Source organism: Hylobates moloch, unplaced genomic scaffold (genome assembly GCF_009828535.3).
Source record: "Hylobates moloch isolate HMO894 unplaced genomic scaffold, HMol_V3 SCAFFOLD_3, whole genome shotgun sequence".
In the NCBI taxonomy this organism is placed as follows: Eukaryota; Metazoa; Chordata; class Mammalia; order Primates; family Hylobatidae; genus Hylobates; species Hylobates moloch.
This window is the reverse complement of record NW_026652278.1, coordinates 166,129,047-166,153,651: the sequence shown is the minus strand read 5'-3', so window position 1 is coordinate 166,153,651 and position 24,605 is coordinate 166,129,047. Positions and strand designations below refer to the sequence as shown.

Sequence of the window (24,605 nt, the reverse complement as noted above, 5' to 3'; positions counted from 1 at the left end):
ATTAAAATTAAATGAATTTAAATTTAAACCTAAGTAGTTACACGTGGCTAGTGGCTACCATCCTAAAAGTATAGACTACACATCTTATATGTGTTCATACTTGTGTCTGTGTGTATAGCAATTGTTAGAAAGGATAAATGGAGTAAGCTATACTTGCAGCATTTATTATTTAAGAGGCTAAAAACCTCCCATATCTCCTCATTTTAAAGCTATGTAAGAGTCATGAATCACATCTCCCGCGGCACCAGATTTTGTTTTATGCTGTAAAACTGAAAAAAAAAAATCACCTTTCATGCTTGGTGAGTGACAGCATGCTGGCAGCCCTCGCAGCCCTTGCTCACTCTCGGCACCTCCTCGGCCTGGGCGCCCACTCTGGCCACACTTGAGGAGCCCTTCAGCCCGCCACTGCACTGTGGGAGCCCCTTTCTGGGCTGGCCAAGGCTGGAGCCCACTTCCTCAGCTTGCGGGGAGGTGTGGAGGGAAAGGTGCGAGCGGGAACCGGGGCGCGCATCCAGCCAGGGCGAGTTCCAGGTGGGCGTGGGCGTGGCGGCCCCGCACTCAGAGTGGCCGGCCCAGCCCCGCCAGCCCAGGCAGTGAGGGGCTTAGCACCGGGGCCAGCAGCTGCGGAGGGTGCACTGGGTCCCCCAGCAGTGCCAGCCCACCAGCACTGTGCTCGATTTCTCACAGGGCCTTAGCAGCCTCCCAGCAGGGCAGGGCTCGGGACCTAAAGCCCGCCATGCTTGAGCACTCCCGTGCCCCCACCGTGGGCTCCTGCGCTACCCAAGCCTCCCCGACGAGTGCCGCCCCCTGCTCCACGTCGCCCGGTCACATCAACCACCCCAAGGGCTGAGGATTGCGGGCACAAGGTGCAGAACTGGCAGGCAGCTCCACCTGCCACCCCTGTATGGGATCCAGTGGGTGAAGCCAGCTGGGCTCCTGAGTTTAGTGGGGACTTGAAGAACCTTTATGTCTAGCTAAGGGATTGTAAATACACCAATCAGCACTCTGTATCTAACTCAAGGTTTGTAAACACACCAATCAGCACCCTGGGTCTAGCTCAGGGTTTGTGGATGCACCAATCAGCACTCTGTATCTAGCTAATCTGGTGGGGACTTGGAGAATCTTTATGTCTAGCTAAGGGATTGTGAATAAACCAATCGACACTCTGTATCTAGCTTAAGGTTTGTAAATGCACCAGTCAGCACTCTGTGTCTAGCTCAGTGTTTGTAAATACACCAATCAGCACTCTGTATCTAGCTAATCTAGTGGGGAGGTGGAGAACTTTTGTGTCTAGCTCAGGGATTGTAAACGCACCAATTAGCACCCTGTCAAAATGGACCAATCAGCTCTCTGGTCTGTAAAACAGACCAATTGGCTCTCTGTAAAATGGACCAATCAGAAGGATGTGGGTGTGGCCAGATAAGAGAATAAAAGCAGGCTGCCCAAGCTAGCAGTGGCAACCTGCTTGGGTCCCCTTTGAGGCTGTGGAAGCTTTGTTCTTTCACTCTTTGCAATAAATCTTGCTATTGCTCACTGTTTGGGCCCACACTGCCTTTATAAGCTGTAACACTCACCGCGAAGGTCTGCAGCTTCACTCCTGAAGCCAGCAAGATCATGAACATACCAGAAGGAAGAAACTCCAAACACATCCGAACATCAGAAAGAACAAACTCCAGACATGCCGCCTTTAAGAACTGTAACACTCATCGTGAGGGTCCACGGCTTCATTCTTGAAGTCAGTGAGACCAAGAACCCACCAATTCCAGACACATTTCTACATTTAATATTTGTTGCATAATTAATGGTCTTAGGTAAACAGATAGTAAACATATAACGTTCTATTTTCTCAATATTTAAATAGTTGTGTGTCTAAAAAAAGTAATCTAAAATGTATTTAAGAAGCCAGTAACACTTAAGAAACCATTTTAAACTCTCCTGTTTATAACTTTCTTTCCTTTTATCATCTAATAAATAGAAGTTATTTCTTCTTCAACTCTAGTCTTTCTGCTCCTTCATATTATTCATAGTAGATAACCATTTTTAAACTAAAATGAATACAGTCTATCGCAGAATTTTTAGTGTAATAATTCAGTTTTTCTTTTTACACTATCAGTAAGCTGAAGATGAGTAAATACCTTTGAAGTTGATTATTTCTTTTCTATTCACCAAAATGTTGTGATTACACTAAATGACTTGTAACAAGGTGCAAGATACCTAAATAAATGCATTATTTAAAAATCTTGACATCTGTTAAAAAATAGAACATTTTTAAAAAATCAAATGTCAGTGTTATTAATATTAAGAGAAATGAGGTTATCAAGGTTCAATATATGATGGGTTTTTTTCCTTGACATTTAACCCATCATATTAAAAGCTTCTTCAAAGGAAAGAAATATCAGCTTGTCACCTGGAGATTGAAATTGAGCTGCTCTAAGACAAACTGCTGTTCCTTCCCTATGATGAAATTCATAGGATGGACAAAAATGTCAGGATAAAAATAGGCCACCTGGGAAAAAAAAAGCCATCAGGAGAAGAACTATAGCTATTGTTATAATTACAACTAAAAATCATTTAAAAGCCAGTTATTTTTCCCTAGTAGCACATGAAAGAACATCTAACACATTGATTTATATTGTTAAATACTTAGGTGAGAAGAAACTGTGATAAGACTATGCTTATGGCAGTCTGTGGATTTAATGTTAATAAAAGATGAATCATGGATAACATGGTATTTTAAAGAATGGCAAATATTTTAATTCATAATATACAAAGGACATACCACAAGCTGGTATTTTCAAACTCCAGGATAACAAAAAGGAATATCTATATCAATATTAAATACCATGCAAGATATTGAGAGGTTGGATGCCAAAATATACATATCTTATTAGGAAAAATCTCTAAAAATGTAGGAGTAACAGAACACTAAATAAATCTAATGAGAATTAATAACTTGCATTTTCCCATAATGTAAAACTTATCTTGAATAAGCACTTAGAAAATATTATTACTCCTAAAAAGTATTCCCCCAAAAAACTGAATACTGTTAAATATCAGCCTTTTCTCCTTCTGTGAAATGGAAGAACATGAATTTGTGAAGGTTTCATTAAATTTAAATACTGTTAGCTACTGGTCACTCCATATTATTAATTGCTCAGTTTTGAATGTTACATGCTAAGAAAACTATTAGCTACTCTTATGGACACTTTATCATGTAAGATATATTACATGCTTATCTAATGAGATTTTAATCCTTGGGAAGTCAATACAGGAATCAGTCATATTGGAATTTACTTAACAATTTTAACATCGCTTTTTAAAAAAACTCATTTTTAATTATTTAGGAAAAATTATATAGGACATTTAACTTTATTCTACACTGCTTTTCCAATCAATATTTCTCCTATAGACGAATAATGCAAGGAGAGAAGTTCAAATGAAGTATGGGCCAAAATCCAGTCTGACTTTAAAGAAAATAAATAACCCTCAAAGTATAGTACACCTGGTACCTGAGATTGGCAAAACAGTCCTTAATTTTATAAATGTGTTGAATCTGAATGTCAACAGAAAAACAGGGAATGTGGGGAGGGAGTGCTTAATGGATTGTTTTGGATTGTACATAAAATATGTTACAGAAAATCACCAACTCCTCAGAAACAAAGAAATTAAAGTTAGTTTCATGCAGTGAAAATATTGGCAAGTAATAGAACAGAATGGCAGACTTGAAGTTGACAGAAATGTTTTACATACTCATTGCGTATGGGATAGCATTGTTAAAACACACAAAGAAACTGCCTTCACCATACATTATCAATTCCATATTCAAAAATGCCTAATATTTTTAATCTTCACATACAGAAAATTTGAAGAAACAATGCTCAACAGTCTACTGTTTGTAAAGGGATTTCCAAAAAAGAGACTGATAGTAGAATAGGATCTGTCTTCCTAACCAATTTTGCTATGCATTAAAATAAAATTTCATTTAATTTTTACCCCATGATATTTGATTTTTACAGGTCCAAATAACTGAATTAAACATTTCACATAAATCATGATACACGTTCACCATCAGTCTGAAGGGCCCCATTTTGTTTTATTTTATTATATATTTTATCTTATATTTCTCACCTTCCTCCCTGAGTCCTACCCCCATTCATCTATCAATGGAATAAATGCTTGATTTCATGTTTTTGGTTATTTTTTTTTTCAGTATGAGAATTTTTTCTAAAACAAGAATAATGTTTTATGAAGGTACTTGTAATTATTACTATGCTATCAATATTCTCTTTTCTATTTATTTAGTCAACATGAAGTTTTTAAGATCAGACATGTTGAGTATGAATACCATTGACATGGTTTGGCTCTGTGTCCCCACCCAAATCTCACCTTGAATTGTAACAATCTCCAGGTGTCAAGGGCGGGGCCAGGTGGAGATAATTGAATCATGGGGGCTATTCCCCCTTACTGTTCTCATGATAATGAGTGAGTTCTCACAAGATCTGATGGTTTTATAAGCATCTGGCATTTCCCCTGCTGGTACATTCTCTCTTTGCCTGCCACTATTCACGTAAGATGTGACTTACTCCTCCTTGCCTTATGCCATGATTGTTAGGCCTCTCCAGCCATGTGGAACTGTAAGTCCAATTAAACCTCTTTGTTTTGTAAATTTCCCAGTCTCAGGTATGTTTTTATCAGTAGCATGAAAACAGACTAATACAACCATAGTATGTAATCAACACATTTTGCTTTTATTCATTCCCCTAATAATAAATAGCTATGTTGCCTCCAATTACCTATTTCCTCAAAACATGTCCCTGCTTGGAATGGGGGCAAGATTTTTCCAGAATAAAATAACAAAGATCACACTGTTGAGTAGTAAGATGTAAGCATTTGTAAATCCACCACTGTGTAATTTCCTCCAGAAAGGCTGCACCAGTCTATGTTCCCACAAGCTATAGATGACAAACATCAATTCTCCATATTCTTATCAACACAGTTTCTTTTCCATTTTGGGACTCCAATAACTGTGAAGTAGTATTTTATTTTATTTTGCATTTATCTGATTACTCATGTGGTTGCACATCTATACACATAATTTTCAGTCATTTTGTGCCATTTATATCCTTTGCCAATTTCCTTACTAATTTTTTCATCTTTTTGGTTACTTGGAAGACATTCTTTGTATAGTTTTAATATTAAACCCTTTGCAAATACCTTCTCCCAATCTGTCATCCATCTGTTAATACTTTTTGTAATATTCATTGCTGGAAAAATATCCTGAATTTTTATGTTGATAAATCCATTGCAGTTAAATCCATATACATTGTGCTTTTAAGGTTCTGTAATGAATCTCCATAGCCCCATTATTTTTTATGGTTTTACTATTTGCATTTAAATCATTAATCAATCAGGAGTCCTCCATTGTATATGCTGTGAAATAGAAGACCAGTTTTATTTTTATACTTTGTAAGTCTGTTTTCCCAAAACAATTTATGAACCATTCAACCTTTTGCCATTGGAGATGATACCACTTTCATCTTTATCTAGTTCCCAGATCAAGGGGTCTGCTCTTGAACCCTATTTTGTTACATTAATATTTTCACTCTTTATTTCCTATAATATTATTACTTAGGCTTTGTAATACATTTATATATCACTAAGAAGATATCTTGTTTCTTTATTGTCAGCTGACTTTTTCACAGATATTTTTGTATCTGTATATTTTGTATATACATATATATGTTCAGTTCCTCAAAGGTACTACTGAATCTTTATTGAAATTACATTGAACTTGCATGGTTATTTTGGAATAAAAACTTTTATATTGTTAAATAAAGACATAATAGATCTCCACATTTATTTAGGTCTTTAATTTCATTTATTACAATTTTAAAATTTCTATTATAAAGGTTTGTAGATTTCTTTCCAAGGTTAATTTCTAAACACTTTTAAAATTTTGTTGCTATTGTTTTATATTACATTATTTTTTGTTTTGGCTGGCATTACTTATTTAAATGAATGCTAAAGAATTGAGAAAGTTGACCTCATGTTTAGCAAGCTTGTTCAGTTCTCTTATTAACGCTCATTCTTTGTTAATTCTACCAGGATTTCATGCAGATCATATCTCTGTAATCATAGAGTTTTACTGTTTTATTTTTTCTCAAAATTTTCAAAATCCGTATTTCTTTTACGTGAATTCCAAAGAATTAGCCCTAATTTCAAGTGATTTATTGAAATCCAATAATTAAAATTGGACACTTGTTTTGCTCCTGATTTAAGATAATGTATCTAATCTTCAAATGTGATATTTGATGTATATGCATCAAATATTTATATTTACATTATATTTTGGTATAAGCTTTTAACACATTAAGGAAGTTTCCATTCAATTTTATGAGAATTTAAAAAATACATAATATGGTAGAAATTCAACTTTATAAGTTGTTTGTTTCAATTTTTAAAATAAATAATGAGCTTTATAAAATTCTTATTCAGCATCTATCAAGATATTTGTGTGATTTTTGCTGTTAATGAGTGAATTAGAACATTGAAAACTTTTACAAAGTGAAGATATTCTTCTATTCTTCTATGTATCATAAAGTACTTTTTAATATACTTTTGGATTTAGTAAGCTAAAAATGGTATGCTCACACGGAATTATTTCCATTATATGTATGACGAAGTCCTAGGAAATGTATGTCAACCACTCCCATAGTCTACAGAAAGCTAGATTCACCCAGCAACACGTGCACACATATGACCTTAGCAGATCACTGGACTCCAGCTGGTAAAAGAGTTAGAGAAGCTGACCTACGTTGCAGATAGAGGAGGTGATTTATTTTAGGAAAAAGTTGTTGGTCTGCTCTAAGTCTCAATTTCCCGACTGGGAAGAAGTTAGGAGAGTTTTAAGCCTAGAAAAAGGGCCTCCTGGAGCCCTGGATATTTAGGAAAACTGTTACCTAGGGTCTGACAAAGGCCTATGAAATAAAGGCAAGAGGCCATGGTAATAACAAGAAAGTACTGTGCACAGAAAGCACAAGAAGCCCTGGAACCAGCTAGAATTCCCTCATCAGCAGGGTCAACAGCATGCAGGTGGTTCTCATCAACCAGCGAGGGGCTGCCTGAAAATAAAAATTTGCCTAAGAAATGTTAAATCATGCCAAAGGACCAAGCAACCCCAACAGGCGGCTGGACCACCCATTGTCAAGGGGGCTTAAGGAGAGATTATCACCTGCTTCCTGGGAAGTGTAATCACATTTTCCAATAGACACCTTCAACGGACTCAAAAAAGTACTTGTGGCCCGGTGCAGTGGCTCACACCTGTAATCCTAGCACTTTGGGAGGCTGAGGTGAGCAGATCATCCGAGGTCAGGAGTTCAAGATGAGCCTGGCCAACATGGTGAAACCTGTCTCACCGAAAAATACAAAATTAGCAGCGCGTGGTGGCAGGCACCTGTAATCCCAGCTACTTGGAAGGCTGAGGCGGGAGAATCGCTTGAACCCAGGAGGAGGAGGTTGCAGTGAGCCGAGATAGCACCACTGCACTCCAGCCTGGGCGACAAGAGTGAGGCTCCATCTGAAAAAAGAAAAAAAAAAGTATTTGCATCAAAGAATGAGTAAAGTATACACACCTCCAGGGCCAGAGGAAATAAATATAAAGAAGAAAATTTAAATCAATCCCAGGGAAAAAAATTATCTTAACATTTAGGTGTGTCAGCATCCAATTTTTTCTATACATACCTATATGTGTGGGTTTTTTTCATTACTATTAGAGAAAATACATATATTAGATTATATAGAAAGAATATAGAGAGAACACGTAATATATATAATAAACTTGAGTTTATATTCTTTATGAAGTACAGAATGTTGTACATTTTACCCAGAACTCTATCATAGGTGTTTTACTTATTAGTATTTTATCTAAAACCTGTATAACATTTAAATTGACCGAATAAGAGTTGTCAGGTTAAAAGCAGAGTGACCACTTTTTTTTCTCACTACTGCCCTAATTTTGAACTGTTTGTATTTATCCCCAGATGAAATATGAGGCCAATCTGACATTTTTTTTCTACTTAGTTATTAGGAACTCTCATTTTTCAGGGATATAAAATTTCTTTCCTGCCTAATATCTGAGTATCAACCTCTCATCCAATTTAAAACTTTTCTCATCGTCTTCTCCCCAGTCTCAAACAACTGGGGACAGCCAAATTCTTATTTCCTCTCCCACAGATTCCTTGGCGACCTTCTGTCGCTGGGATCTCTCACCTGTAGCTCCTATCTGAGAAACAATGCCTTCTCCAAAGCGTTAACACACGCCCGCCCCTTTTTATTGGCAGCCCACCTGATATGATTTGGCTCTGTGCCCCCACCCAAATACCATCTTGAATTGTACTCCCCTAATTCCCGCGTGTTCTGGGAGGGACCTGGTGGGAGATGGACTGTGGGGCGGGTTATCCCATGCTGTTCTCATGGTAGTGAATAAGTCTCGTGAGATCTGCTGGTTTGATAAGGGGAAATCCGTTTCACTTGGCTCTCATTTTTGTCTCTGCCTGCCGCCAGCCACGTTAAGATGTGACTTGCTCCGCCTTGCCTTCCGCCATGATTGTGAGGCTTCCCCAGCCGAGCGGAAATGTAAGTGCAATTCAACCTCTTCTTTCTTTTGTATAATCGCCTAGTCTTGGGTATGTCTTCATCAGCAGCATGAAAACAAACTAACACACCACCCCACGCTGACTCTTCTATTAGTACAACTTCCCAGGTGGGGGCTATTAGTACAACTTCCCAGGTGGGGACTTTTGATAGCGTCCTGTTCAAAATCAAGACCCTCAAGTCCAGCTCCTTTCTGCTTATGTGTTATAGGTCTGGCCCAGGGCGTCTTCGCCCCAGCATCAGTGGGTGGGTTGCAGTGTTCCACTCTGGCCATCTCTCCTCTTGCTCTGCCAGCGATGATAAAACCTGGAGACTTTTTTATATCTGAGTCAGGTGCCAACCCTCTGTCTACAGAAGCATGAAGCATACATATCAAGATTCCTTAGTGCTTTTCCAAAAGCTCTCCTCACATGGCTTCAAAAGAAATGCTTCACTTTCCTAAAACTCTTTGTCCAGGGAAATTCCCATTTTTAAAATGTCTTCTAATGAATTCATTTTTATAGACATAGATCATATATAAAATGCATCTAAGAATTCATTAAAGGTGTACGATGGTCTAGTGGTGCAGAGTTTCAGGACATGCCTTTTGCAAGTAATTCATGGATGGTCTAAAACTCCATTTGAGAATAAGGTAGCACTTGGCCTCCACAAAACTTTGCCTCTATTTTGGTGCTTCAGCAAAAACTATAAAAACAAATACTTGTTAAGCTCTTTAGATGTGATGTTTAAAGTTGTTCAATACATAAATTCATTAAATGCATCACTATTTATTTTCTGCATGCCCTTGTACAATGGAGGTTGTCTTTATATGCTTTGTACTCATGCTTTTATATAACAAATGTATATTGCGTATTATGCACCAGTCACTGTACTACGAACTAGAATGGTAGTAGAAGATAAAGCTGAAAGGCCCTATGCTCATGCAGTTTACATTCCAGTAAGGGAGGTTGACTTAAATAAATAAATAAGTAGTTTTCTGTTAGGTAAATACTATAACAAAACTAGATAGAGTGATAGGAGTAAGGACTGTATAAAGTATAGTTAGAAAAGGATAATGCATTGACATTTAAGCTGTTGTTTTTAAAAAGTGACAGAGGCCAGGCACGGTGGCTCACGCCTGTAACCCCAGCACTTTGGGAGGTGAGGCTGAGGCAGGCAGATCACGAGGTCAGGAGATTGAGACCATCCTGGCTAACCCGGTGAAACCCCGTATCTACTAAAAAAAAAAAAAAAAAAACTGAAAAAAATTAGCCGGGCATGGTGGCACCTGCCTGTAGTCCCAGCTACTAGGGAGACTGAGGCAGGAGAATCGCTTGAACCCAGCAGGCAGAGGTTGCAGGGAGCCGAGATCGCACCACTGCACTCCACCTGGGCAACAGAGCGAAACTCTATCTCAAAAAAAAAAAAAAAAGTGACAGAATGAGGCACGAATATACTATGGAAAAACATTCTAGACAAAAGAAAAGCTAATGCAAGAGCTCTGCAAAGAGGCATGTTGTCTTGTTCAAGGAACAGAGGACTGTCAATGTACTTTTGAATATAAACGAAAAATCTAGAGGTAAAGCTTCTAAGTCACAATCTCCTTTTTCTTATGATCAATTTTCTTGATTGATAAAAGTCACATCTCAATCTGCACCTGGAGGGCAAAATAACAAACACTCTTTTTAGGGCTTTTTTGTTGTTGTCTGCCAGCATTTATTTAATGAAATTTTGCTAGAAATAGGCAAGACTGCCACCTTCTCAGTTGTCCATCTCTAGAAACCCTGAAACAATTAGAATGCATCCAAAGAAAAATAATTATGTAAGTTACCAGGTTTAAGGATTAAATTTTCTAGACTCTTGCCCATTGAGGTAGGAGGCGGTACTCGACTCTGGAGCAGGGACTCGGAAACTGGACCAGACTGAGGACTAGTTAAAAGGTCCAGGGCATCTGGGGCAAAAGCAACATTACGTAAGATATGCCTACCAGTGTGCTACATCAGTTTACCATTGCCATGGCAACACCTGGACGTTACCACCCCTTTCCATGGCAATGACCCAACGACCTGGAAGTTACCATCCTTTTCCTAGAAATTTCTGCATCATCCCGCCTTAATTTGCATGTAGTTAAAAGTGGGTATAAATATGACTACAGAACTGGCTCTCGGCCACTACTCTGAGTTCACTGTCTATGGGGTGTCCCTGCTCCACAAGGAGAAGTACCTTTGCCACTGCTGTACGCTGCTGCTTCAATAAAAGTTGCTGTCTAACACCACTGTCTCCCCCCTTGAATTCTTTCCTGGGTGAAGCCAATAACCCTGGTGGGCTAAACCCCAATTTGGGGGTGTCGCCTGCCCTGCATCACTGTCAAGTTACTCAAATGCAAATGACTGTATTTAAGTAAGAGATTAAACCATAGACTTTAGATTGATTATTAGCATTTTAATTTTCTCTAGGTGTGTGTGTGTGTAAACTTCATTCAATATTTATAGTGTCTCATTTTAATACACAGTTTCTTAGAATATAATTTTTTAAGGTTATAAATAATTTTTGCCCTGCATGAGCTCATAGTCACTTGGGGAGAAGAGAAAACAAATTGCAGATCATCTAGTTGCAGAGAGGCTGTGCTAAAAGTGTGGAGAAGATGCCATTGGTGTAATGTGGTAGTCTTAAAAGATGGTACCAAATTCTTTTACCTTCCTCCCCTGAAGAGGTTCCATTTCCGTCCCCTCTTTTCGAAGTTGAGCAGGCTTGTGACTATTTTGACCTGTAGATAACAGAACAAGTGATGCTATGTGACTTCCAAGGCAAGATCCTTAGAGGCATAAGGTTTCTATCTGGCTTTCTGGAATCTCTACTATCTGGATGTTCCCTCTCAGAACACAGGCCCTGGGAGCCAGCAGCTGTACTGTGACAATGCCACGCCTCCTGGGAAGAGGACATGTGAGTGCTCTGATGACAGTCCCCGCTGAGCCTGCCAATCACCCCAGCCCAAGAACCCAACTCGCAGATGGAGAAACCTGCAGATGACTCACAAGTGTGAGTCACCTCCAGCCAGTCAAGGCTTTCCAGGGTAGGCCCTGACATGGAGCCGAGAAAACCATGCCTGCAATGTGCCTTTATTTCTGATCCACGGAAAGTCTAAGCATAATAAAATGATTGACATTTTGTCACTAAGTTTGGGGTGGTTTGTCATGTCGCAATAGGTAAATGGAATAAAACAGATAGTGATCATATATTTCAGAATTTTCAGATGGCCTTTATTTCAAATATTCAGTAACTTTAATCCTTCAAGATCCTTTAGATGATCAGATATTGGCCTAAAGCTTTCTTCTGATAAGAGCAGTCCTTAGACCACCTTTTCTGGCTGGGCAAGTTGAGGAAGGCTTCAAAGAGGAGGTAATGTTTGTCAATATTATTGAAAAATTGCCAGATCCATTTCATGCATTCATGAAATAAACACCACTATTCGGGGCCAATACCTAGAAGCCTTTAATGCTTTGAAAAGCACCTAAAAATCATTTCTCAATTGCATATTATTTGATCTTCAGTTTTGTCATCTGCCTGCACTTGGTACAAATTCTGTGTCATTCTAGAGGTAATTTTGCAAGGCAAGCCAGTCAGTATTGTGACAGCAGATGATGGAAAAAGGAATGCTGCCTTCTTTTGTCCCTACGAAGAGTAAGAGGGAAGGGGAGGTGGGGGGGCACATGCAAGGATTCTATTGCTCTTTCATCTTTCTGTTATCATTGTCTGTGTCAGCTCTTCAATGTAGGGGGACCATTTAGTCTTTGCATCTACAAAAAACAGGCCATTTTTTTCTTTTTGCTAACCTAATTTTTAAAAATCATTTAATTGGGCCCAGAGGCCGTGCAATGGAAGGATATGGAGTTTGGGAAAAATAAAACCGATGGGTGAACCAGGACATTTTGTGTTCTTTAAGCTTTTAGGAGGACAAGTGCTGAGGACATTGTAACATTATTATTATGACTGATTAGCCGCCAACAGCATGATTTCAGAAAGAAAAGGAAGGAAAAAAGCCAGTTATCATTACACACAAGCAGCTTACTGTCAGTCCTTGAAAATAAAAATTTGAGATAGAAGACAATGAATGCTATATTCAGGCATCATTAGTCTATTCTCTTTATGTAGATTTCATATTAATCTGTTTATTATAAATATGTTTCACATGTCACTTTTCTTCTATTTCCACTTTATTTTTTCTCTACTCCCACATGTCTCAGCACCAAACTCTTAGCTACTATCTTTTCTGGCAAATTCAAATCCCAGAAGGTATCTCCTGCCACAGTATCACAACTAATTTTCTCCTTTCAATTAAAGGTCACAGTTTGTTTGAAAGAGCAAAAAGAACTGCAAGAAGCATATTGACATTGTGTAAATGAGAGCTGAACATCAAGGAGTATACAGTTAATGAACAAAAGATCATTGCTTAGTGTCTAACTGCAGCATTAAGGCTTGGTATTGAATTCACTGAAAAGGTGATGTGACAGAGGACAAACAGGGGACCAGGTGAGGGGCTCCATCTTGTTCAGTGGGGGGTCCAACCTCCTCTGTTACTTCCTATGTATTGTTTTATTCTCAGAACTTAAATGTCTATTTGAGGGGGAAAATGCATTCTTCTGTCTTGTGCAGAGATATATAATACAGTGTTTATGACATGTGTACCGGTTTATATTATTCAATACAATAACTTGCATTTTTATCCAGTGGGCTAAGAAAAACTTATTTAAGGAGAAAAGGCCATTCTGAAGCACATTTTAAGTGTTAGGGCTATTGATTTGAAGACTACATGTTGTAAGTGTGCAAATATTAAATGTGAATATAACTATATTTTATGATTTAATTGCTAATAAGAAAGCAGAATGATAAACATCTAAGAGGAAATGTGTCAAAACTGAATTGCTGGAATATATTTTTATGTTAAAGAAAAATTACTGAAGACACTTGTTAAAGATGATAAGGAAGACTTAATTCAAAATGGGCTACTACAATGGGGGATTGTGGCAGGTGAGAGACACTGGGCTTAATTCCGGATACAATAAGATAAAAGGATTTATAGCAAAGGAGCAGGGTCAGGGGCTGGTGGATGGACAATTACTAGGAGGTATGGTAATTATTTGTTCAGCTGACCTAAGGAGTTTTGCTGAAGACAGGCCAGGTGATAAAATTCAGAGAGTAGTCAGACCAAGAACTGGGGATGGAGGGGTGCTTTTATAAATTGACTCAGCATGATTCTTGCTAAAGCTGGACAATGCAGAGATAAACAAAGAAGCCCAAAAGTCAGGGCCTAATTGAGAGGAGTTCAGAGGAGCCTGAAAAGAGCTTGGTCAAGGAGAGAATCATTGTCACATAACGATGTTTTTAGTTAGATACATACTTTGCAGTTAGTTATGCTATGTTGATAGAGTTCCATGTGAGTGTGTGTGTATGTGTGCATGTGTAGGTGTGTGTTTGTGTTTTCCATAAAGAGGACATAAAATGTATTTTACACTGTAAATTTCAGTGTGTATCTTTTCAGTGGAATGTCAATTCAGTGTTTGCTAATAGCTCACAGATTTATGGTTGTGAAAAAAGAAATACTGGTTGTTAAAAAAGGAAGTTGTTATATTGTTTTCTGAGATGAAACAGTTATAAGGTACATAGACGTCTTACCTTTAATGCAAACTTTATGTGTTAATCCCTCATAAGATTTGACTGTCAGCTGCCAGGTATACATCATTACCAGCACTGTAGTAATCAATTTAAAAATGTTTTAGTGTTAGGAGAGATTAATCACTTGTTTAGGTTTTATAATTTAAAGACCCCTGGTTGTATGCTTTAATAGCCACTCATGTAAAATTTTAAAAATACTATTTCTACTGATCCAGTACTGAAGATGCTAATAGATGAATAATGTGTATAAAAGTGCACATTTTAGAAAAAGTGAACATTTCAAAAAGGTTAAAAGAACAATTTTGTTATATCATCTTGCAATGTTCATTTAATTTCTATGGATCATTTTCCTTACCCATAAAAATTAAGGTTTAAATTAATATGCCTTTATCTTTATGGTGCTATTGCTAAAAGTCAATTGCTCACATAAATATTCTTTGTCTAACAATTAGAGACAATCTGTTTAGTAACTAACAAGTTCGATCTTTTGATTAACAAATTAACTTTTTTGAAAATATAGAAATAGAGGTAATATACAAATATGTGACATAAGCTTTATCCTAAAAATCTTTAGCATTTACCTCAAGTGGCAAATCTAACACACATGAAAGGATTCCAGACAACATAAAATTAGAACAAATGTGTATTATATGAGATACAAAAGCTGAGAAAGCTCACAGGCAAAAGAGATCAAGGAGTTTTTGTGGATAAAGCTCTCCCATCTGACAATTCAGGATATTTAATGCTTTCTGTTAACTATCTCATTGTAAATGTATACCTAAACTCTTACTGTAAAGATGTAACTACATTTAGAAATGAAAGTAAGGGAAGTTCATCCTTTTTTCATTTTAAGAAGTGTTCATTGATAAAAATTAAACAATTTCCTTTGAAAAATGTGATTTCACTTACTTTTTTTAACGTGCAATTTGCAAATGTAGAGAATTAGTAATAAATGAAACATTCACAAGTTTTGGTGGCACAAAGAGCAAAGAGAATAAGGCAAATCTTATTTGTTAGATTTTCACACTCAAATTTAGAAAGTAAATTATTCTAGAGGTAGGAGTTATCCCTGAAAGGACAAAAAAGATTTCAAAGTCTGAGTAACGCACACTCGTTGAAGAGTGATAAAAGGTTCTTGTGTTTGTTGGTCTTGAGATGGAGTCTCGCTCTGTCACTCAGGCTGGAGAGCAGTGGCATAATTATTGCAGCCTTCACCATCTGGGTTCAAGTGATTCTCCCACCTCAGCCTCCCAAGTAGTAGAGACGGGGTTTCACCATGTTAGCCAGCCTGGTCTCAAACTCCTGGCCTCAAGTGATCCTCCTGCCTTGGCCTCCCAAAGTGCTGGGATTACAGGCGTGAGCCACCACGCCTGGCCAATACAAGGTTCTTTACACAGAGTTCACATTTTTAATATGGGCCAGCAGTTCCATAATGTGGCCCTTAAAATTTTAAGGCAAGAAAATTCAGATAATAATTCATTATGTGATCACTGAGAGCAATAACTCAAAATACAGTGTTTAACTTACACAATAATAATAATGGAACTGTAAGCATCTGAGAGCCTAGCAGGATGAGAGTAGATGGAAAACGTATCAGAGAGGACTTTCTACCAATCTTCAAAATTAATCCAGATGAGATCTTACAATGGAGAAGATAACTTGGGGCAAACACAGAAAATTATATGGAAAAGATATAATGGATCTGTATTAGTGGGGACTAGATAGATAAAATGTGTAATAGCTGGAAAGAAAACAAGAGGACTTTTCATGGATGATCACCAAGTGACTTTCCAATGTTGAACATATAGGACACAATTAATAAATAAATATTCCCTAGCAAATTCCTACATTCTAACATGAAGAACATATCCTAGAGGAACAGAGTGCATGGAATATAAATATGAAACAGGCTCTGAAAACAAAGTGGAAAAATGCTAGTTATGTACCAAATGGGAGGAAAGTTCAATTTTAAAATAGCCAGTTAATAAAATATGAATACTACTTAACATTTACAGATATATCTTAAAGAAAAAAAATTTTAAGAGTTAGATGCATTCATAAAATCAACAGGATACTATAAAATGTTCACATTTTTCCAATGCCTTTTAAAAAGGAATGTAAGAGGCCACATGCAGTGGCTGACGCCTGTCATCCCAACACTTTGGGAGGTCAAGGCAGGCAGATCACTTGAGGTCAGGAGTTCAAGACCACCCTAGCCAACATGGTGAAACCCCGTCTGTACCGCAAATACAAAAATTAGCCAGAGTGGTGGCACATGTCTGTAATCCCAGCTACTCGGGAGGCTGAGGCAGTAGGATCACCTGAAACTGGGAGGCGGAGGTTGCAGTGAGTCGAGATCACGCCACTGCACTCCAGCCTGGGTGACAGAGTAAGACTCTGTCTCAAAAAATGCAAAACAAAACAACAAAAACACAAGGAGCATAAGAAAATATATATTGTACAAAACTGTACATCAAACTATACTTTCGTTGTCATTTCCCAGCATCATCTCAGTAATAATAGTTGGATCACTTTAGCAGATGGGTAAATAAGAATTAAAATTGGAAAAGATAAATCCAGTAAACTATTTATGACCCTTCATAAACCGTGAGGCACTAACAAATTTAGATAAATGAGGGAGGAAAATGATCACACAAATTCAATAAATTATTTAACTGATAGCATAATTGAAATGAATATTTTGCTGTGAGAATAAATGTTTATTACACAAGAAAAGCATGTTAAAGAAAAAGACGAAACTGAGTAAACCTCCAAAACAAATAAAAAATTCTTCTGTATTAATAAAATGGGGTTTTTGTTTTGCTTTTGCAGACAGTAAATGTGACAGAGGAAATGGCTGGATTTCAGGAATTAATTATGTTTGGCCACTTAATGCAATGGAACCAACACTGGAAGTGAATAGTTAATATCACTGTTCTTACTAATTCATTCACAAGAAAGGACAGAAAAGCAAAATATCAAAGGAGCACTGGGAATGACTCTACTAATAGCGCAGACCCTTTGGGCAAAAAGAGACTCAGAAGTGTACTTTACTCAAAAAGACCATTAGACTGTAACTTTATTAACTTACAATATAGGACATGGCAATGGGTACCAGGAGGGATTCTCTGAACCCAGAGCAACAAGAGTACATTCTCCGAGCAGAAGACAGGTGGTTTGCTATCCATTACCCAACTGCTTTATCTCCAAAGGGAAAAAAAATAATAACCTCTATGGTCTTCTGTGTTCACATTAAAATAAAGCATACATAGACCTCAAATTTACTACACTTCCCAAAGAACCATGGATGTGTATTTCTTTCATATTTAAATTTTGCCAGATGTAAATAATGCAAAACACATTTTTAAAAATAATAATTTTTTAATATAAAACCAGTCATATTGTGGAATTCATATTCTATCTTGTATGAATACACCCTTTAGTGAAAATTTTTTAAAAGATGTCAATTTGAGTACATTTTCTATAAATTTAATGTATCATCATATACTATAAATGATATAGAACTGTAATAAAAGTCATTTGTAATGGCGCTAGAGAAAAGAACTAGAAATCATATCGCAAAGTTAATTTAACTTGCTTTATTTTAAGAAACATTATTTAAGCCAGAAGAAAATTCCCTAGAAACATTAGAAAAATTATTGGTTACATTCTTCATAAAATAGTAATACATTTTCTTTGCAAAAGAAAATGCCTTGAACCTATTAAATTTAGACAATAGAACAAAGCTTGATCTCAAAGTAAATCAAAGTATAGTAGTAAATACGCCTAATATACGGATCTGCTAACAATGTATGGTCATTAAAATGTATACTTGGCTAAAAGAAGTAATTTGTTCCAATTATTCAAAAAAGTTAAAATTTTTACTGTCTGAAAAGGATAACATTACTGCTAGTGATTACTACATCTTGAAATTTTCTGGAATAGACATATAAAGTAGATCTGAGTACATGAATTGGTAGGGATGAGGGGGTGCTGTTGCCAGAATAGGTTTATTATGCTGTTACTTATACCCTAAGATACTGCAAATAATTGTAGATTTTTTTAAGAATAATATAGAAAATTACTCTTTAATATTTTTTCAAACAATTCACTTCGCTTTGTAAGACAAGGAATATCTTCAGGGCAATTTTCAAGTAAGAATTAAGCGTGGAGACAGACTGCCTCGAAACATTTGCCTGTACTTGCAAATGAGGCATCAATGCAGAGCCTCTGTTAACATTTTCATTTTAATTACTAGCTAAATTGCACTCATTTGTAATTTTGAAAATCAGCATTCTGAAAGTTATTTTTAAAGATTGTACTGTACAGAGAAATCATTATTGTTGCATAACTAAAACCTTCATCTCATAGGCAACACCGAGGATTTGGGAACTGGGTTTTGTGACTTTTCTCCTCATTTGGTACACACGGACATTTACGCAATTCAAAAATTAAATAATCTACTTTATCTGTATTTCAGTTTTAACAGTTACATACCAGACACAAGGAACTGAGTCAATTACCTGAATGTAACTAAATATTTTCTCATTTAATATCACACAGGGTAAGTTATAAAAATTTAGTACTCAATTTTAATTGTTTATTTGGATATTTACTGTCCACATGGATAAGATTATATGTGAATTTGTTGGGATTTTACTGGGCTTAATACCTGGATGATGTAATAATACGTACAACAAAGCCCCGAGACACGTGTTTACCTTTGCAACAAACCTTCACATGTACCCCCAAACCTAAAATTTAAACAAACTAAAAACTACCCAAATATCTTACATTATGAGTAAAGCATCGAAAAAGAGTATCTTATTGATATTTGAGTTTTCTTGGAATTAAAATGTAAATGGCATTCCAGGCAATTTTTGAGAGGCGGAATTTTATTTTTCATCCACATCTTAATTTTTTGAACCTCACCAATTGGTATCTTACTGTAACATTTGTTAAGAGGCTGGGATTATGCAAAAGTGTTATGTATATTTGTGTTTTATGCAGCAGTTAAAAATATGCACATATTTTACACACATACGCCTGATTTGTTTTGAGGTTTTGGCTCTAAAATGCAGAGATGACTGATATTCTAAGACGCTGAATATATTTTATTTAAAATACAGCACTAAACTTTCAAGTAAACAATAAGATATACCTTACAATTTGAGAGACAACTACATTTTATTTTCCTTACACAGAATGCTATTTGAACATAGCAACATTTACAAAAAAATAAAACTAGTATTAAGAAATTTGTTTCACTCTTTTTAAATTATATCAATGAAATTCAAGCATCTATACTTGAAAGGAAAAAAATCTACAAATTCAAATGTATACACATTCAGAACATGCATTTCGTTATAGTAAATGGACTTTTTAATGATCCATTCAGTGAGGAAAATTTGTTTCCCAGCAGGAATTCCATAGATTTCAAAACTCTCTGAATGCACAATAATAAAATTACTCAAGCTCAGGTATTGCCTTTTTTATTATTTTTTGCATCTGCCATTCTTCCGTGAAACCACATTCATTTATTCTGTCACCTAATTATCATCATGGCAAGTTATGACAAACCAAATAGCTTGGGAAGGGAATCAAAGATAACATGTTTGTACACAGAAGTAATCTTATCTGTTTGCCTTCTTCTCCAGACACATCTCAGCCATTTTATTAACTCATTCTCTGAAAATCAGACAAAAGTCCAGTTGCATTGATCTGAATCACTCTGAATAAAATCTGCATTTTATGGAAAACTCAGGAATGTGAATATCGAGTATGCCGATAGAACAGACTCTCCAAATCGGGAGATTTTTGAAACTTTATTTTATATATATCTATATATATATAGATATATATAAAATATATATAAAAATATATATATAATATATAAAATATATATAAATATAAATAATAATATATATATATAATATATATAGTGAAAACACCCCTAAATGTTAATTTTAAATTCTCTTCGTATTTTGCTTCAGTTATGCTTAAATTAGAAAAGTGCAACGCAATAGAGCAGATTCACCTGCTTTAGCAAACGTGACCAGGATTGTGTTTCAGTTCATTTTAAGCTATTACCATGACAACTGTCTTTCTCATACAAATAAATGAATAACCTTATCAAATAAATTTATGAAACATCACTGAGATTTGAGTTGGGAAGTTTAGTACCAGTGCACTTTATACTTTATAACAGAGTCTAAAAAGGGAGTACAGTTTGTTAAAGACTACCATTAACATCCTGGCTTTGAAAGCTTAAATTTAGTTATTCAGATTAACCAGAAACTCTCATATATCAATGAAAAATATTCCTGAAATATAAAACAACAGTACCCTAATGTATTGTTTTTATAATTATCTAAATCATCTTTGAATAGCAAAAGTTAATGTGTATATTTTTTATATATAGGACTCTTATACTACTTAGATTCCAGAAATTTCCAGAGCAAAATCAAATCAGGAGTTTAATGGAATCTGCCTCAAGACAGCACTTCACTCTGCGTTACACACTGCTGTAAGTCATTTAAACATGGTTCAGTCTACAAACATTTATTGACTGCCATTTGTGTGCCTGTCATTGTGCTATAATGCTAAGAACATGGAAAAGGTATTCCAGACCTCAAGGAGCTACAGAGCTACAATCCAGTGGGGAACCCAGCCAGGCAAATCTATCCCATTTTATTACCATTGTAAGGGAATATGCTGGACACAGCGGGAGTAAGGAGGAAGAACACACAACCCAATCTGAAGCAGGGCAGGGAGGGCTTGTCACAGAGGCTGGCACCTCCACTGTCCTTGGTGGCTAAGATGAAGTAAGGTAGTCTGAGAAGATGAAAAGTTTTGTTATTGTTGTTCATTTGTTCTGAGGTAACAGCAACTGCATGAACAGAAAGATGACAGGCCTACAACACACTCCATACGACTGGCTCAGAATTTGGTGATTTCCATTCATCAAGGCAACAGATGATTATTTTAATAATTTAGTGGTTTCTATAAGTCTGTCTGTATTCTTCATTTCTATATGTATAAATTTATAAAGTAAAAAAAAAACTTACCAACATCAATTGATGTTAATGTTTCTGTGTATTTCTGTTCATCGTTTTTTCAAGGTAGCTACATAAATTTTATTAAATTGGAGTCACTGAATATGTAGTTTGATACCCGGTTTTCAACTTCATATTGCAAACATTTTCACATGCCATTAAATATTTTACGTTATCTTTAAAAATTGTTTATTAGCAACTACAAAATATGCCATCATCAAAATGTACCAAAGTATATTTAATTGTGACCTTCGTTTTGGCATTTAGTGATTTATAGTTTTTTTAAGAACTATGAAAAATTAATATACACACGTATAATATCTGTGATTATCTTTTAGCATAGATTTTGAGAACTAGGATTATGGGGGAAAAATACATTTTTAGAGATTTTCGTATGCATTTTCAAACTGCTTTCCAGGAAGAATACATTCTTACCAATAGTATATGAGAGGTTTCATTGTCTAAGTATCTCTTATCATACCTATATCTTTATTAGCTGGATAACTATTTTATCTTGGTCTAACTTTGCATTTTGAATATCAAAATAAACATGAAGGTTTTTGTTCACATTATATGTAGTAATAATTCTTATTAAGCCACTGTGACAGCATGAGCTCATGGTTAACATTAAAACTTAGAAAGAAAAAATCTGATACTTAAAACTGTGTTTTTTAAAATGAGAGAACTTTAAAAGGATAGCTTTTCTCGGTAACTGAGATTTTTTTAATCACTCCTTATCAAATGGCTGGCCATGTGCTCTATTAATAAAGAAATATATAGCAGAAGTAAAACTGAAGTTATGGAATATCAAATTCACCTTTACTCCTTGATTTTCTCATTCACACTTTTTTCATTATACTACAAATCGAGATTACATAATATTGAGCTTCCTTTAGAATTCAGAATATTTCTGTACATCTTGTCATGCTTCAGCACAACCTAAAATGGGACAAGTTCTCTTGGCAGATATTTTATCAAGTCCAAAAGAAGAACTCTGAATAAAGTCTCAAACTACAGGGTTAATCTCCTTGACCAACCAGTAACCAACAGTATTTCCAACTAAGATTACAACTATGCAGTAGATTCAGAAATGGCATCAACAATGTTTAATGTCAAAATGCAGTCAAAGCCAACATTTGCTATAACTGAGAAAACCATTATATAGGTGCCTTTGTTTGCTGTAGATATGAACAATGTTAATTTACTTTGAAGAGATTCTTAGGGAGGCTGCAGAACTCTGGAGTTCTAGAGAATACAAATATCTGAATTAATGTTTGAAGATTCTATAAAACATGTACATAAAATTGAAGATTCTATAAAACAAATATACATATATGTGAAGATTCTATAAAACAAATATACATATACATGAAGGTTCCACAAAACATGTATACCACCATTTGAATCTTATACTCCCGAGGATAATTAAATTTAGCTTCTGCAAGAGACAGACTTCAAAGTTTCCATGGCTTAAAACAACACAGATGTATTTCTTGTGCATCTGAAATCTGATACAAATCCTGTTTCATGTTGCTACTCTGCCATCAGGAATACATGCCTCCCAAGTCACAGGAGAAGAGAGTGACGGTGGAGACACACCTGCTGGCTTCTACTTCTGCTGGAAGTGACGTCATTTGTGTTCATAGTTCATTAATCAGAACAAGATGGAAGGCTAGAGAATGCAGAGAAATAGAAGGAAACATTGGTTTCTGCCATATATCTCAACTAAAGCCTATGCAATTTAACAATTTGTAATATGTAGAAGAATTAAGAGGGATCTCTGCCACAAAATGCTTACTAGATGAGTCCTCAATCTTATATTTGAGATTTTGTGAAACATAAAAAGTTTAAGACATAATTCCTACCCATGAAAATCCTAAAATGTATAATATAGTTAAGGAGTCAATACAAAATGTTTCAAGATTTAAGAATGATTTTTTTTTGCAGCACAGAAACAGAAATATTTACTATTAAAGAAGGAGCTCCATGAATAATTACAGTAGGCTTCATAAAAAAGTTGTGGAAGTTAGTCTCTCAAGGACAGAATGGTGAGATTGACATAGGAGTGGGGAAAAGAGAGTACATTAGAGGCAAGATGATGGGCTCCAGCGAAAGCAAAGGCGAGAAGGGCTATGACAGCTTCAGAGAACCTTAATAGGCCTAATTAGATAGAGAGTACATTTTGAGAAATCATGGGAAATAAATACATGGAGCAGAGAATCTTGTAAACCACACAGCAGAACTTAGAATTGATACAGTAGAAAACTGGGAAACATTTGAAGTTCTTGAGCAAAAGCCTGAGATTTCTTGTTTAAGAATTATACTGCACTTATCTCCACGAGGACATTAAGTGGCATACACAGTACAATATGACGCAAAATTAGGCATCAGGGAATAAAACCAAGCATTGTCTACTTGACGAATTTAATGGACTTAATGAATTTAATGAAACAGAAGGAAGAGATGGTGGGCTACACACTACTTGAAACAGCTGGATGCTGATTACTTGGCTGTGCCGAATTTCACTCTTCATTTTCTTACTTAAAACAAAAAGGAAAATAGCTTAAATAATTTTCACTGGTTGGGCCAAAAAAAAAGTCCAGAAAACCCTCACTCACATAGGTCACGATAGGAGCAGTGTTTGAGGAAGATTTGTCTGGCATCAGTCTGAAAGGTGAGTTGGAGCAACTGGCAGGAGAGGTGGAGAGAGCACAGACATAGTGAGGGCTCCTGCACCACAGTGGCCAACAAACACCCAAAACACTAAAGTAGTAGGGTGGTGGTGGTGATGAACCCACTGTGGTAGGAACTGTCTTTTGTGAGTGTCTCATTGAAGTCCTTAAATATTCTCTGAGAAATAAGTGTTACTAAAGGAAGTCGAAGGTGTTCTAGAGTCTTCACAAAGAAAGACATCACTGCAACCAAAACCTGAAGCCATTTCCTAAGCATGCCAAATGTAGAGTCCCTTTACATTCTGTCAGTGAGCATAACAAGAATGTTGCTAAAGCTTCACACATGCTAACAATGATTATTTAGACAAGATAAGGAGATCACGTACATGAATAACTTACCATGACTAATGGTTGCTTGGGGAATACCCAAACTTCATTCAGAAAATCTCACAATCTTAAAGCCCTAAGAAATGTTTAGAGATCATTCATAGAGCCTTCTACTCACACACTGTCACATCTAAATCATTATAATGACTTCTATTTTAAAGTCTTTTAGAAGAGAAGATGACATACT

General features: G+C 36.1%; 1 protein-coding gene across 1 annotated transcript in view; it reads right to left on the bottom strand.

Moving 5' to 3' along the window:
- Positions 1–2,729: 2,729 nt before the first annotated feature.
- The window catches only part of LOC131382991 (uncharacterized), a 162,163-nt gene continuing 140,287 nt past the window's right edge, over positions 2,730–24,605 (bottom strand). Inside the window, exons 2-4 of the mRNA XM_058435842.1 lie at positions 14,305–14,379; positions 11,328–11,398; positions 2,730–9,336 (exon numbers count right to left, since the gene is read on the bottom strand). Coding sequence (XP_058291825.1) covers positions 9,250–9,336; positions 11,328–11,398; positions 14,305–14,379 — 233 coding nt within the window. The 3' untranslated portion in view covers positions 2,730–9,249. The remainder of the gene's footprint in view (positions 9,337–11,327; positions 11,399–14,304; positions 14,380–24,605) is intronic.